This window comes from Lissotriton helveticus, chromosome 3_2, assembly GCF_964261635.1.
Source record: "Lissotriton helveticus chromosome 3_2, aLisHel1.1, whole genome shotgun sequence".
Lineage (NCBI taxonomy): Eukaryota > Metazoa > Chordata > Amphibia > Caudata > Salamandridae > Lissotriton > Lissotriton helveticus.
Genome location: NC_136062.1, coordinates 279,927,896 through 279,944,262, shown reverse-complemented (window position 1 = coordinate 279,944,262; position 16,367 = coordinate 279,927,896). Strand labels below are relative to the sequence as shown.

Genomic DNA, 16,367 nt, shown 5'->3' with positions numbered 1-16,367 from the left:
AGTATAGCGCCTTGAGGAACCCCTTGACCTACCGCCACAGGAGATGAAAGACTGTTCGCTATTTTGATCATTTGGGATCTATCAGAGAGGAATGAGGCAAACCATTTAAGCACAGTGCCGTCCATGCCCGTTCTCTGTTGAAGAATATTGAGGAGGGTGTTGTGATTGACAGTCTTAAAGGCTGCAGAAAGGTCAAGGAGACTTAGAAGACAGAACCCCCCCGAATCGAGTATCCGCAGCGCGTCATCAATCACTTGCAGCAGGGCTGTTTCAGTGCTGCAGTTTTGAATGAAGCCAGACTGGAAATTGTCAAGTAGATCATTGTCCTTGATATGACGAGAGAGTTGTTTCGCTACACATCTTTCTGTGATCTTCGCAAGAAAAGGTAAGTTAGTGATGGGGCGGAAATTGTTGAGGTCAGTCGCATAAGCAGTTGGTTTTTTAAGCAGAGGGGTGACCTGCCCAGTTTTAAAGGAGACAAGAAGGGAGCCTTGACAGAGGGAGAGGTTAACCAGAGTGGTCCAATAGGAAAGGGAATGGGTACAGAAGTCAATGGCAATGGCAATGGGGATGGGGTCTAGATAATGGTTGGAGGGCTTTGTTTCGCGGATGCACTTGAGAAGGGCATCTTCAGATATGGGGTCAAAGTTCTGCCAAATGGCTAAGGATTTGCACTCCTCTGGAGGGGTAGGATGAGCGACCTGATCCACAAGTGAGTTCACTTTTTCAACGAAGAATATAGCGAAATCCTCTGCTCTCTTTGCAGAATCCTCCAACTTGGAGGTTGGGGGAGAGCAGTTAGGAATCTTGATGAGATCGAATAGTTTTTTGGGTCTATTTTTGGCTGAGTCAAGGAGGGTTTTTAAGTGCGCCGCTTTCCCAAGGAAGATGTGTTTGTGGTATTTGGATCTTGCTGAGCGAAGCGTGGCCAAGTTATCGGTGGAGGGCACTTGCCTCCATTGTTTCTCCAGGAATCTTAGCTGCTTCCTTTCTTCATAGAGGGATTTGTTGAACCAAGGTGCTGAGGGAGTGGGCCTATTCCTTTTGCTTTTGAGTGGAGCGACATTATTGATTTCGGCTGCAAGAACTGTGAAGCATTGGGAGGTGAGATCGTCAACATCTAGGTTCGGGTCTAGCCTTGGGAGTGATATCAAGGCTGATTCACAGAGGGGACCGACATCAATATTTTTAGCATCACGGAACCAGGAGATAGCCCACTTGGGTTGGCCGAGAGTTATAGAGTGTGATAGTTGAAGAGAGAATGGGATGAGGAGGTGGTCAGACCAGTCTACATGAATAGGGGTAGTGATAGAAAGCATGCCTGCTTTAGAGATAACAAGGTCCAAGATTGAGCCCTTAGAGTGTGTTGATTCTGTGCAGTGTTGGATAAGATCGTTTGCAGAGAGGAAGGTGGCCAGGGAGTTTGCAGAAGAGTCTTGCGGTAAGCCCCAGTGGAGATTAAAGTCACCCACGAAAGTCTGATTGTCACTTTGCGAGTATTGGTCACTGATGAAGTCAGTGAGTTCCTCCAAAATCGAAGGGCCACTACGAGGCGGGCGGTAAATGACATGGAATCTGAGGGGTGAACAGTGGTGCAATTGTAGCTCAAGAGAAAGGCATTCAAAGGTGTGGGGGGAGCTGATAGGAGATGCCTTAAGTTGAAGGGAGTTTCTAAAGATGACTGCAACACCTCCCCCGTGCTGTCAGTTCTGTCATTCCTAAATACCACTACGAGGCGGGTGGTAAATGACATGGAATCTGAGGGGTGAACAGTGGTGCAATTGTAGCTCAAGAGAAAGGCATTCAAAGGTGTGGGAGGAGCTGATAGGAGATGCCTTAAGTTGAAGGGAGTTTCTAAAGATGACTGCAACACCTCCCCCGTGCTGTCAGTTCTGTCATTCCTAAATATAGAATAGCCTGTGGGTAAAAGGAGATCAAACATAGAGTGAGAGGTATCTTTGAACCAGGTCTCTGTGAAGAAGAGCATGTCAATATTGTGATGGGTGATGGAGATTTCAAATTTGTGTTTTACTGCAGATCTGCAGTTGTGGAACAGACAGCGCAGCTCTGTCAAGTCTGTTTTGGTGACGGGGGCACTTGGGCTCTGAAGGGTGATCGGGATGTTGTACTTATGCGGGGGTGCTCGGGAGGATTTAGGTGGATGCTTGGTTTTGACAGAGGAGATGGTCGGAATAGTGTAGATAGTAGGGTTGCTATGGTATGCAGGTTGAAGAAGGGCGTCGTTCAAGGGCTTGTGTGGGTTAACGAAATTTGCAGATGACAGGTTGAGCTTGTCTATATTGGGGTGAGGGGGCGAGGTGCATCTCGTGGGAAGTTGGGAAGGAGTAGAGGTGCAAGGAAAGGTGGTAATCTAGGGCCAGATGTAGGTCGGTCGGTAACGGCCGAAAATCGGTATTTTCGGCCGTTACCGACCGGTATTGCAGGAATGGTATGTAGGGCTCTTAATTTTACAGAATCGGTAAATTTACCGATCGGTAAATTTACCGATTCTGTAAAATACCGAATCGGTATTTTTACCGATTCGGTAAATTTGAGATGTAGGTGGGACTCTTCTGAGTCCCACAAGCCTTACAAAATCGGTATTTTACCATCAAATCCAATTTGATGGTAAAATACCGATTCCGGTGTGCATGCACATGTGTGCATGCACACCTCTGCCATATGACAGGCACACCTGCCCTTGGGGCATGTATGCCTGCCACATGGCACCCGCGCCTGCTTTGGGGGGGCCAGAGGGTGTCAAAGTGACACCCCCTGCACCCTTGAGAAATTCGGTATTTACCGATTCTGTAATTACAGAATCGGTATTGCCCATTGATTCCTATGGGCTTCACAGCCCATAGGAATCAATAGGAAATACCGATTCGGTATTTCCAGATTCGGTAAATACCGAATCTTAAAGATTCGGTATTTACACATCTGGAAATACCTACATCTCCCCCCTTCATATTTACCACTTCTTAAATACCGAATCGGTAAAATTCGGTATTTAAGAAGTGGTAAATGAGAATTACCTACATCGGGCCCCTAGAGCTTAAAAGTGAAATGGCAGCTGTTAGCTGGGAGATGGAGGTGATAAGAGAACCTAGCTTATTTTCCGGCGGGAGAGTAAGGCAGAGCACGAAGGTTAGGTGGCTCGATGGAAACAGGGGGGGGCGGAATTGGTAGTGGAAGGCAGGGAGAGGTGGGGGACAGGAGGTGATTTGGAGTGTAGGGTACACAAGTGGGGAAAGGTGGAGGTTGAGAGCGGGAGTTAGTGAATCGGAGGTTATGGGAGAGTTGTCTTTGTTGGTGTTGCAAGACGGAGAGGAATTAAGGACAAATTTAGGGGGAAAAGGGTGCGGAACATGGCGGTGGGGTAGAAGGGGAGGACCGTACGGAGTCATGGGAATGTAGGAGGTTTGGGAGGAAAAGGGGTGAGGTGGTTGTGGAGTGCATGTCAGCTAGGAGAGGTGGCTGTGAGGGAACGGGCATCTGGCAGAGTGGAGGGGTTGAGAGAAAGGGAAGTTGGGGAAAGGAAGTGGTACTGCTGGACCCGAGGGTGGGAAATGGAAGGGGTAACCAAGGGGGGAAAGGGAGTTGCACAGCCTTGCTGGAGGAGTGGGAAGGAGGAGAGAGATGCAGTGGGATTGTGGAGAAATCCGGGTGAATAACGAGGGGAGGAGGGGGTAGAGAGGAGGGATGGAAGAAGGGATAAGGGGAGTGAAGGGAAAGTTCACTGGGGGAGAAGGTTTGAGGAGAGGTAGACTAAAAAGGGGGGTGACTGGAAGGAAAATGGGAGAGGAGAAGAGATTGGAGTACCGGGATGGTGCAGATTGGACGAGGAGCGTATTAGCTAGCGGTAGGGCTGAAATGATGTGGGAGGGGGCATACTGTGAGGGGGGAGGAATAGGAGGGGAGGTCACAGCGGAGGGGGAGGGAAGAGGGCCGACCTGTGCTTCTCGAGAGTGCAGCCAATTGGAGTGTAGGGGGGTCAGGGGAGGAGAAAGGGAGTAATGAGTGGAGCTAGAAGGAGAGTCAGGGGAAAATCCGGTCGCAGATGAGGGGAGTAGGGAGGGGAAGAGGTGGTCAAAGACCGAGAGACAGGTGTCTTTGCCTTGGATCATGACAGTACCGTTGTTATAGAGTGAGATAGTGAGGTAACCGTTGAAACGGGCAGAGGGGGACATTTTTAGTTGTTTCCCATGAGGGATAGAGGAGGAGGAAGTGACGTTAAGGGAATTGTATAAGCTGGTGGACCAAGAGGGGGTGTTGTGAGTGAAGAAAATGAAATAGTTTTTGAGCCTCCCAAAACGACCATTGTAAAATTGATCAACAAAAAGGGAATCCGGGAAACGTTCAAAAGTGTTATGCTTCAATCGTTTCATTGCAGCTTTAGTCAGTCTGGTAGGATAAATGATTTTGTAGCAATTAGTTCCAGCCTTAACTCGAGTGGTGGCCATGGTGGGAAAATGAGGAGGAGGAGGGTGGGGGGGGATAAGAGAAGGGTGTTACTGGGAAAGCGGAGGAGAGGAGAAATAAAAGGGCAAAAAGTGGGCACATAATCCAGACGTCAACTGGAAATACAAGGTGCCACCTGGCACTAGATAGAATTTACAAGGGAATTGTTTACATATGATAGGACCAACTTGACCACTTTCAGAACCATCACAAAGTAAATATAGTCAGAGTAGAACAGAGTATAAATGAACACCCAGTGTCCATTGGTGAACACTGTACTTAACACCAGCCTGTAAACAGAACCACATTCGGCACCAACTGCATTGTACGCCCAAGATCTCAACAGACTACTATTGGACCCTAAGCTCCTGAGAATCACTAACATTAGGGGTAAAGAGCATAGGGTGGAGCAGAATCTGACTAGCAAAGACTAAATATGCACAACAACCTCGTCATCTTAAGACCACTTGTAGAGGTACTCAGAACAGGGTGCGGAAAATATACTACATGAAAAGCATTTCCTAGCACCACATATACGTACAAGGGCCTGGCGCCCTACAAACTTTGCAGTCCTCCCTGGCCAACTGGCCATCTCAGAGGGGGACTCAAATGCCCTGGATCCATAGTGTCAATGGTGCTGCCACTGCAGCGGGAGTCCAACTCAATCAGAACTGTCCCCGCGGAAAAAGTTACTTAAAAAGTGCAGCTGGCACTACTAGCCGCGCAGCTGTGAAGGGCCTAAACGGTGCAGCTGGCACTACTTGCTGCGCAGCTGTTAAAGGCCTAAAAGGTGCAGCTGGCACTACTTGCTGCGCAGCTGTGAAAAGGCCTAAACAATGCAGCTGGTCCTACTTGCTGCGCAGCTGTAAAAGGCCTAAACAGTGCCGCTGGCCCTACTTGCTACACAGCTGTAAAAGGCCTAAACGGTGCAGCTGGCACTACTTGCTGCGCAGCTGTACCTTAAGTGTTTCATGAGCGCCTCTTCCAATGGTTTACTAGGAAATAAAATTAAAAACGCTCTGTAGGTTGTACCATTTAACTCAAAATCCACAAATGTTGCAAAGAAAGACGCCGAACTGCTGGAGAAAGACAGGTGTGTTCCTTTGATTGCTGGCTCAGTGCATTTGAGGGGTGAATATATTTGCATTTTACCATGTTCAAAGATTTGCTTTTGGAGCAAGAAGCTGGGCTGGAGGGAGTGACATTTGGGAGACATAAAACACAGTTCGAGGTGACCTGCAATCTGAAAGGAAACCGAGAGGGGTGGAAAGACCCACAAGAAGGGGGGGGTGGCTGGGGCAGTGATGGGGCCCCGCCCCTTTTGGTGTTCCCCTTCTCTTGAGCTTTCATCCAGTTTCGTTTTTCCCGAGATTCGATTTCTTCCTCTCTGGGCCTTCAGCCATATAGTTTTGTAGTTCTTGCAATAATGAGCGAAAATTGGCTTCCTGCTCAAAATCATGGAGCCGGGTATCCTCGTAGTTGCTGTAAACTAACGGGCCAGGAAGTGAGCGCACTTCGCTGATTTCAGCATTTACTACGCTTGCCCCTTAAAGTTACTATGTAAACTTACAACTCCCACCCACTTCATGACGAGCAATACGTGCTACCTCTGCCAGCTCCCCTAGGTCAGAGCCAGAGGCCAGAACAGAAGCGCTTTCAAAGTGGAGGGGTAGGTGCAGGTGCCGTCAGGGGTCCCAGCAATCTCTCACTGCTGATATAAATATGATTACAAGCTTTCAGCGATTTATAATTTAATTATTATTATTTTATTTTTTCAAGCACTGCATTGCCGATTGATGGCCTGAGCTGTCACTCCGCGACACTATATCCATAAATATTATACAGAAATGGCATAATTGAGCACCAACCTGAGCCCTCTCTCTCCCAGCAGGATCTCCATGGTGATACATGTACGTGAGGTCCTGGGTGAAAAATGGAGGATTCTGTTTACGTTGTATTTTCAAATCATACGTGCAGAGGGCTGAGGTCGCCGGCAGTCGTTTTGTCTGCTGCCGAATTCCTTGCACACAGTCACAGGGGGGGGGCACAGCGCTCTCCTCCCAGGGTCTAGTCTTGGCACCTCCAGAAGGTTGCCACCGAGACAAGAGAGCCAGGCACCTGGCAGTCACCGGGCCTCCAGCCCCGTCGCACTGGGCTATAAGGGCTCGCCGCTGGCCCAAAACAGATGGTGTCGGCCCCGGGTGGCTGCGCTGGTGAAAGTGCCTTACCGTTAGAGCCGCCCCTCACTCTCAGCAGGAGACGCTGCCATCTTGCGGGTTGCAAAGCACGGGCCAGTTCGCCGCATCAGAACTTCGCCACACCTCCGTAGGTTCATTATGGGGCACCCGCCGCGGTCTGCCAGTGCTCCGCCTCCCGTTGCTGCGGTTACGTTCTCCGCAGCGCCAGGGCTACGAGCTCTGCATAAGAGAATCTGCCATCTCTTGTACATTCCTGACAAGAGAGCTTGTCAGGAATGTACCCTGGCCCCCTGGCCTCACTAATCTCTTGCAGATTTTGATGGGTTGGGTAAGGGTAGAGTAGTGGCAGGGTCATCCCCATGCGTCCTGCAGATCAACAGTAAAAGATACTGGCAAATGCGACTGCTCCATTCTTAATGACAAGGGTCTGACATCTAACCCAGGGTATCCAAATGTGCCCTCTGACAGAAGCTTGTCTTGCAGTTATTAGAACTTTATTTTTAACAAGAAAGGGCGATACATTATCGCCGCTTATATCGGCAGGAAAGTGCCGCTAAAGCGGCGATAATGGGCTTGATAATATGCCCTTGTGAATTTCCATAGCAGCCCAGGTTCTGGTGTTAACCTGGGTTTCTATGGGAATTCACAAGGGCATATTATCAAGCTCATTATCGCTGCTTTAGCTGCAGTTTCCTGCCGATAAAAGCGGTGATAATGTCTCGCCCTTTCTTGATATTATGGCCCTGTGTCTTTTATCACAAAACTATAAGGACCCCTCAACTTCTCATGCTCAAGTATTGCCAACTTCCATCCAGATAACTAATGTATGCATCCAAGCCCTCGAATTTCTCAGGTACGTATGCCACTTTTATTTACGCTGTTCAGGTTTTAGAATAGTGACCTGGAGTTTATGAAAATAAAGGCCTCCTTGGCTAACGGTCATGGAATCCGTGAGCATGTGAACTGCAAGCCGATGGATATTACAAGAAATCTTTCCAGAGTTAGGAGTCCACACCTTTAGAACAATATGTGCCACCAGGCTAGAGGCAGCCATGATTAACAAACCACATTAATCCAGGATGGCTCCTAAACTGTATTTTTTTAATTCAATATCCTTTACTGCAAATAAAGTTATAAAGTGTGGAATCTTCTGATGCTGTTGCTAAATTTCAGGCAACTCTCAAGAACACACGGTTTTACCACAGGAGGTGACAGACACAGTTGAGATCAGAAATAAGTTACTGCTCAACCAAACTACACTCAGATTAACCATCAGATTCCGAGTCAGAATAAAGAAAATAATAAAAGACAACAGTGACTGACAACACAACCTTAGACAGACTTGTGGAAGTTGACAAATCCTCTAAAAGAGGAGTGGCGTCTTCAGATTCTAAAATCTCTAGTAACAAGGAAATGATTGAGAGCCAAGGTTTTTAATCCACTTACCAGAAGGACAATGTAGACTGTCTGGTCAACTTCAGATGTACCGCAGCACTCTACCACTGCGTATATGGGAAAACTTGGAGCATTATTTCATATTACTCTTCCTATTTCAGGGCAGACTCAAAAGGGCTTTTGGTACTCCATCGTGTCATACTGCGCATGACACGACTCAAAATAGGAGCTAAATCCTTTGACTTAATCTAAGATACAAAGGAAACAATTTATATAATATAGCCCCAGAATATTCTGTCCTAAACCTTTATTGATGGGGGGTGGACATTTTTTAATGAATAACGAATCATGAAAGCCATAAAAATATGCACTTTAAATCGACTGTAACCTAAACTGAATTCAGGTAAATTGTTAAACCAGTAAATTGAATCTTAGAAGCAGTTTGCAATGGATTGTTCTATCAACAGAAGGATGGTTCAGGTCACGTTGATGCACTTTATTTTCGAGCTGTATGATACATTAAAATAATTGAATTTGGAAATGTAGATATCACATATGATTTGAAGGTTAGACGAGGCTTATACAGGTATTACGGCATGATTGTGGTGTTGCCACTGACAAATAGACAATGTCAATTTACTGAGTCATTTTCTAAATAATGTTCTGCAAAGTTTCACATAGAAGTATCAGTGTAAGTGGAATAGCGATTAATACATTCATTTATTAAAATGTACCACTCTGGTTCAGCACATCAATGCATTCACTGCAGTTTTTAACCAGAATTTGTTTCTGGTCACCAGTGAAACACTGGTGCTCCATGCTCACACTTCCCTTTGCTGCAATTTTTGAGGAGCACCTGGATTCACGGATGTCCTTAAGTCCTTCTCCGTGAAGACCAACAAACGTTATGGCCAAGGGGGCATTTCTTTTTTCTGTTTTATATAGCACAAACTCAACACCAAGGCATTGGGATACTTTACCTGAGCACCAGTTACATTACACAAAGTCCCATTCATTTTTAAGCACAGGAACATTAAGTAATTTGCCCTGAATCACAGGATGTTGAGCCGACAATGAGAGTCGAACCTGGTTCCCAGTTCCAAAGTCAGAAGCTCTGATTGTAACACCACATACTCTCCAAAATCCTTTTGTCAAGTTAAAACGGCTCCACAATATTATTTGGTAGCTGTGTTTTCAAATACATTTCTGCCAGCTCGCAAAAATCACTTTATCATTCGATGAAATGTAATCAAAAGACAGGGGACACTGTTCTCTAATTAGTATAAATCTGAAAAATTATAAAACAGCAACAATATTATATTTATTTACATTCACTGTATTCCTTTGCAGTATCAAACCATATTTTCTCCACGGCCTCTTTGCCAAATTCTGCCATAGTCAACAGATGCTTCCAACCTGTTTTTGCTGTGACCATTAGATATTCTTCATTCTCTGGGTGCTGAAGAACACTATGCCTGGCAATTACCAGCGACTGTGCAAATCGGCCCATGACCAATAAAAAAAGGGCATCCCTCTCCATGGGTTTCAGGGGTAAAATACTTTCAAATCCAGCAAGAACATACCCACCAGCCTTAAGTGGGTCTTGACTTTCAATCATTGCGTACATCATTGCTATTGCCACTTCAAATACATAATAACCATTGCTCATGAGATTAAAGTCCAAAATACCAGATATCCTATAGGAGTCTTGTTTTTTGCCAAGTGAATCCTTGCTCGTTTGCTGTAATAAAATATTGTAGTCATTCAGATCTCCATGATTTAAACCTAAAAGTGAGAAATATTATAAAAGTTATTATCAAGTATTTAGAATGTATTCTGAATCAAAGACTCATCGTTGAACATAGTAACACAGAATACTGTCAAAAAAACATAAACGGAAATGTATTACATTGAGTTGTCTTAGCCAAATATTAATGACGTGTTGTATAATCACAGAGTTTCAGCCAGAATCCAGTGGTAATCCTTTTTGCAAATGAAACATTCCTTTTATATTATGGTTCACAGGAGCAAAAAAAACGCAGTATTCATCACAGAATGATACTAAAGTGGTTATTACTGTAGTTAATAAACGCAGACCCACTGTGTATGCGTATAAATAGGTATCAGGTGTAGAAAACTGTAAAACTCTGCACTGCACCTGATTCACTCCTGAGCTGAATGGAGGGATGGTAAACACCTAGGGGCAGATTTCATAGGCCCCTTACACCACATTTGCGCCGCTGTTCCATCACTTTGTGACGCAGCCGCAGCACAAAGCTAGCGCCATGCTGCAGGGTATTTACAACCTGACGCATCCAGGGAGATGCATCCCGTTGTAAAGCCCTGCACCGCCTGTGGGCGATCTGACATGGGGGCGGGGGGGGGGCGTTCCGGCGCAGGAACGCCTCGTAAAAGTGGCTGAGTGAAATCTACAAGATTTCACTCTGTTACTTTTGAGGCCATGCTGCGTCAAAACACTGCGCCTGCTTGAAGCAGGCGTAAGGATTGACGCAGAATGTCAGGCATAGGGGCACCACAAGTCTTGCTCGGGCTGCGTCGCGATTGTGACGCGACTCCAAAAATGCGCCACCTTTCCGCCGGGGGATGCGACATGCATCTGCCCTTCCGTGCGCCACGGTGTACCGCATTGTAAATGTGGCGCATCACTGGTGTCGCAGAGGTGGTTTGGCGTGTCGCAACTGTTCTGGTGCATCTCTGCTGATTAGCAGAGATGCACCAGAAGTTGTAAATATGTCCCCTAGGGTCTGTCAGTCAGGCTACAATCCAAATAGGGACCCATCAGTCCAACTGCTGGCAACCAACTGACACCAAACTGCACATCTGTTTTTTATGTCAGTCTCTTTCAGAGAGCCTCTATAATTTATTTCAGTTTCTGAAATTCATAACTCCTTAATATGACAACACAACAGTTGATAGCAAAACTAGTTTTGCACTTGTGATGTCATAAAGGCCTTCCAGGCCCGGTGACTGGGCTCTCCGAGAGCCCATCAGCACAGCCCAGCTTGTCTGCTTTGACTGAAATCAGAAAGCACAGCTGCAGAATGGGGAAGGAAGGGAGAGAAGGTGGTGGGTTTTGGTTAAGAATATCAGGCAAGATATTTATTTTACACATTTGCCTCAGGGAGGAGACGGCATGTTATGTATAGCTCTGTCATTATCATGTCGCCCTGCGGAGTAGTTTTTTTTTTTTACTTTATTTTTGCAATTTTTAAAATAGAAACATCATACATTCTCATAACATGTCAAGTACAGAGATGACGCATACCGGGCAGTTTACCAGATTTCAATATTACAGGCTACAAGAATGCAAATATCAGCGACAGAAAACAGTTTCACAGAATCATATCGAAATAGGCAATGTGTTCAAAGCAAATACTATCATGACATAGCATCAAAACAAGTATGGTAAAGCCACATTTTTTGTATAATAAGCGGGCAGCACCCTCAATCCATAAGGTAGCACTAGTACATTAATGCCCGGCCAATGTGTCCATACCAAGAGGCAGTGCAGTCTCACACGTTCCCTTACCCCTGCGTTTCTGCAGTTTCTCCACCTGTTTGTGTTGTCCCTTGTTGTAGCATGTAGATCTGTAAGGGACCCCAGATATCATTAGGTCTGGAGGCGATTGGTTGAGTCTCTGCATACATTTTACCCTGTTCCTGGCAATATAGCATGTCCTGCAACCATTCTTTGAACTTTGGGGCCCTCCCTCTCCCCCATCGACAGGCAAGTCGTCGCTTGGCTAGCAACAAAGAAACATCTAGAAATTTTCTGTAGGTCCTAGGTATCTGTGCAGTATAGCTCAATAACAGGGTCAATGGATCTTTGGTAAGGCTAGCCCCCTGCGGAGTAGTTTAAGACTGGGGCAGAGGATTTTAGGGGCCATACATAACATAAAATTGTGGATGGATAAAAAGTGAATTACCAGGATGTTTTTTACCTGGAGTGACATCATAGACAACTCGAGCTTTGCTCTTGTTGTCTATTTGACGTCACTCGGTACCTCTTGGTGAAAAATGTCCCCGTAATTCACTGTTACCCATCTATAATTCTATTTGTTCCCTTTGAGAAATATTGGTGTCATTGTAAGTTTCTGTAGAATGTGTCTAATATTGTCTCGACTTTGAATACATTTATGTACAAATCATAATATTTCACTACTGTGTTTGTGATGGAGCAAGGTTTCACACGTACAGAAACTTGCTTGGACTCAGCCCTCTCGAAATAACATTTAACATATTAATCAACATGTTTTGTCTATTAATATTTGCATTACACGACATATTTAGTATCCAGGGGAAGCTCTTCTATGTGCTTTTACTAACAATAACCTGAATGCCTTAAAATGGCCGCCGCATGCGTCTGCCACATCTACGTGGTATGACGTCCTTTGCTTTGGTGGGAAATTCTTGCTTCTGCGCACTAGTGCCAAGATGGCTGCTTCATGCTTACTCATACTAACGCACAGGCTGCTGCTTGTACTAAACTTTATTCGTTCTGCTAAACTACTAATGCTATAGTATGACTAAAGTAATGGGGTTAGAGTAGAGATAAATGGTATACAGTGCATTCATTTATTTTTGTTTTCTAATGTGTCTCACTTTGACTTTACTAGCTCGTATTTGGGCCTGAAAGTGACACAAACTCCATATTGAAAAGCTGCGTCTGTGCAGAGAATCCCTGAAAATCATGAAGCCTCTGTCATTGAATGGCTGCCAACACTCTTCTTACCCATGATGTTCCTGGGAACCTGCACATTTGACCTCAAGAGAGGAAGCAAACAAACTGTATCAAATACAATGTATTCAAATTGTATACTAATGTTGCTGGGTGGAATAAAGGCGTGAGAAATTAAATTATGGGCGGGAACTTGATCAATATCAGTCAATGAAGAATGATCTCATCTTAGTATGGTGTGACGACCTCTCCTTATCTTTCTGACCAATCACTGAAGGGGAACACATAGATTTGCAACATTTAGAGGTGGTACATTGCCCTGGAAATAGTATAACTAAGGTAGGTTTAGTTAGAGAAATTGTCCGACTTCTCCGAGTAGCTGACCTGTCACTGACCCAACGCATGCTATAGAAGATCGAGAGCAGAGGTGCTGGCGTAGCACTCTGTCAGAAGAATCAAAGTGTTTGTGCAGAAAATTATCGATTACCCAATCAGGATACCAAATTTGGCTAGAGAGGGGTGTTATGCTGGCATTGCACTTTGCGGAGGTCACCTGTCCTCTGGAGTCAGCCGCCACGGCCGCTGCGCCACACCTCTCCCTCCCTGATTGTATCTCCTCAGAACCTGTCAAAGCTCCATTGCCTTTCGTTAGGTTTGCACAAGTATGTGGGAGTGCACCACCAGAAGCATAGATAAGACTTCAAAGTATTTTATTTCTATTTTTCTTTACTATTTTGTCACTGCTTTAAGACTTGTTTTTGGACTGGTATTTCTTTGAAAAATCTGCCACTTGGCGCTAGTATTGTATTGTTCTTTTGTACAGTATAACAGCCTGGTCGTGTATACCTCACCTTCAGGTCACCACCTAGCCACTAGAGCTAAAGCATGTGAGTTTTAAGCACAATAACGAGGCATTTAGCGTCTTTAGGCCTCCAGTAGTCCCAGTACTTACAATAGACTTGATCAACGTATGACCACTGCAGGTTTTCAGGTATCTCTGCCCCTTACACTTTACAGCGGGCGCCTACTCTGATTATGATCTATGATGCCTTAATGTGTATTCACAACGCGCTCCAACACCTAGTGTATGAGAGAGTGCCAGAACGGCTCATGGTACATTATATGCTGCTGTAAATCGAACTCGGAATTATATTTTAAAAAACGAAACTTTTAACTTGTTTATTGTGTGTTAGGGACTACTTTCACTCTTCCCGGTCAACCGCGAGCACCGCTCGTTTGTTGTGGAGGGAGATTCTTCCTTTCACTGCTTTGGCTAAAATACTCACTTCCGGGCTAGGGTCAGCGCTCTAGTGTTCAAACGCTTGGACCCCATAAAACCATGTGCTGGGCGACGCGCAGCGGACGCGCTCCAACACCTAGGGTATGAAATAGTGCCAGAACTGCTCATGGTACATTATATGCTGCTGTAAATCGAACTCGGAATTATATTTAAAAAAAAAAACCTTTTAACTTGTTTATTGTGTGTTAGGTACTACTTTCACTCTCCCCGGTCCACCGCGAGCACCGCTCGTTTGTTGTGGAGGGAGATTCTTCCTTTCACTGCTTTGGCTAAAATACTCACTTCCAGGCTAAGGTCAGCGCTCTAGTGTTCGAACGCTTGGACCCCATAAAACCATGTGCTGGGCGACGCGCAGCGGACGCGCTCCAGCACCTAGGGTATGAAATAGTGCCAGAACTGCTCATGGTGCATTATATGCTGCTGTAAATCGAACTCGGAATTATAATTTTTAAAAACAAACCTTTTAACTTGTTTATTGTGTGTTAGGGACTACGTTCACTCTCCCCGGTCCACCGCGAGCACCACTCGTTTGTTGTGGAGGGAGATTCTTCCTTTCACTGCTCCGGCTAAAATACTCACTTCCGGGCTAGGGTCAGCGCTCTAGTATTCGAACGCTTGGAGCCCATAAAACCATGTGCTGGGCGACACGCAGCCTACGCGCCGATGGCGCGCCGAAGGCGCACCTAAGGCAAGCCAGTCTGCGCCCGTCCGCGCCTGGGTGCCGCCAGGCGCCATACCCCTTATATTTTTGCCGACGGACAACATACAGGGCTGCAGACAAGATCACAAATATACCAGATCTGAGTTGCGGAACATCGGGAAGATTAAAGGGTAGACTAAAGGTAACGGTGATTGTACTACATGTACTAATCGGCTCCCTCCCAATATCGAGGGTAGCTTCACATGCGTCAAATGCAGATTTGAGAGCCTACCCCCCCTTTAGGGGTGGGATCCCAGACCACACAATGTATCGACTCCAGGCCCCATAAATCCAACTGGCATTGTTTTTTAGCGAACGTTCGCTCGCTTCCTAAACATGCAATAAACATCTGGGATCTTTTCTCCACGTTAGCCTCTGACATAGGCTTCCTAACGGAGACCTATTTAAGATCTGCTTCGGCTCCTGATATTGCAGTCGCGGTACCAGTGGGCTATCATATTCTAAAACTGGATAGGTCCCACAAAGTAGGCGGTGGAGTTGCCATAATTTACAAAGACCCAATAAAGGATAGCTTGACTCCAGTGGTGTGGCTATCCAGGCTGATGAAGGCTGATAGCCAGAAACCGGTCCTTGGATGCTTGATTCCGGTCTGGGAAAGACATGGCTTGGTAGTTCGGACTGGACTGTTCCCATGAGGCACAGGGTCAGAGCTGATTTGCATATAGCCAGTGTCTAACCCAGGGTGGTGTGGAGTGCAAAAAAATGATGGATTTAGGCCCAGATCCTTGTACTGGGGTGAATGTATGACATTGTTCTACATTCTGTCCATCAACTGTGTTTTTTGCAATTTTCACCCCGAGTGGGCTGGGTATGCTCACACGTGAGTCCCAGGCTCTCCACACCACTGGAGTCAAGCTATCCTGGCTGATGAAGGCTGATAGCCAGAAACCGGTCCTTGGATGCTTGATTCCGGTCTGGGAAAAGACATGGCTTGGTAGTTCAGACTGGACTGTTCCCATGAGGCACAGGGTCAGAGCTGATTTGCATATAGCCAGTGTCTAACCCAGGGTGGTGTGGAGTGCAAAAAAACGATGGATTTAGGCCCAGATCCTTGTACTTGGGTGAATGTATGACATTGTTCTACATTCTGTCCATCAACTGTGTTGTTTGATAACAGTCCAAGACACTGAATTATTACTAAGATCCGCTAAGTCAGGTTCACCTACTGACTTAATTCCTGCTAAGTTTGTTAAGAAGCTGGCAGAAGAATTAGCTGAACTTCTTTGCTCTGTTCTGAACCACTCTATCAAAGAGGGTAAACTGCCTAAAGCTTGGAAAGTTGCCCAAATCATGCCAATCCGTAAAAATGCAAAATTGGCCTCTGATGTTATTACCAACTACCGTCCTATCTCCTTGCTACCCCTATATAGTAAACTCTTGGAGAGACACGTCATCTGTCGGCCTTTTTGGAATACTCCAATTGCCTGGACCATTCTCAATCAGGCTTTCGGCCAAAGTATAGTACTGAATTGGCCTTGGTGAAGGTAACTGATGATATAAGAATGCTGGCGGATGCAGGTCAGTCAGTAATTTTGGTGCTGCTTGACCTGTCCGCCGCGTTCGACACTATATCTCACCAAATCTTAGTAGACA

The 16,367-nt window shown here is 45.8% G+C and overlaps 1 protein-coding gene across 1 annotated transcript in view; it reads right to left on the bottom strand.

Moving 5' to 3' along the window:
• Positions 1–9,375: 9,375 nt before the first annotated feature.
• LOC144826298 (hydroxylysine kinase-like) overlaps positions 9,376–16,367 on the bottom strand; it is a 650,942-nt gene continuing 643,950 nt past the window's right edge. Inside the window, exon 4 of the mRNA XM_078684643.1 lies at positions 9,376–9,839. Within this exon, the coding sequence (XP_078540769.1) occupies positions 9,376–9,839 (464 nt within the window). The remainder of the gene's footprint in view (positions 9,840–16,367) is intronic.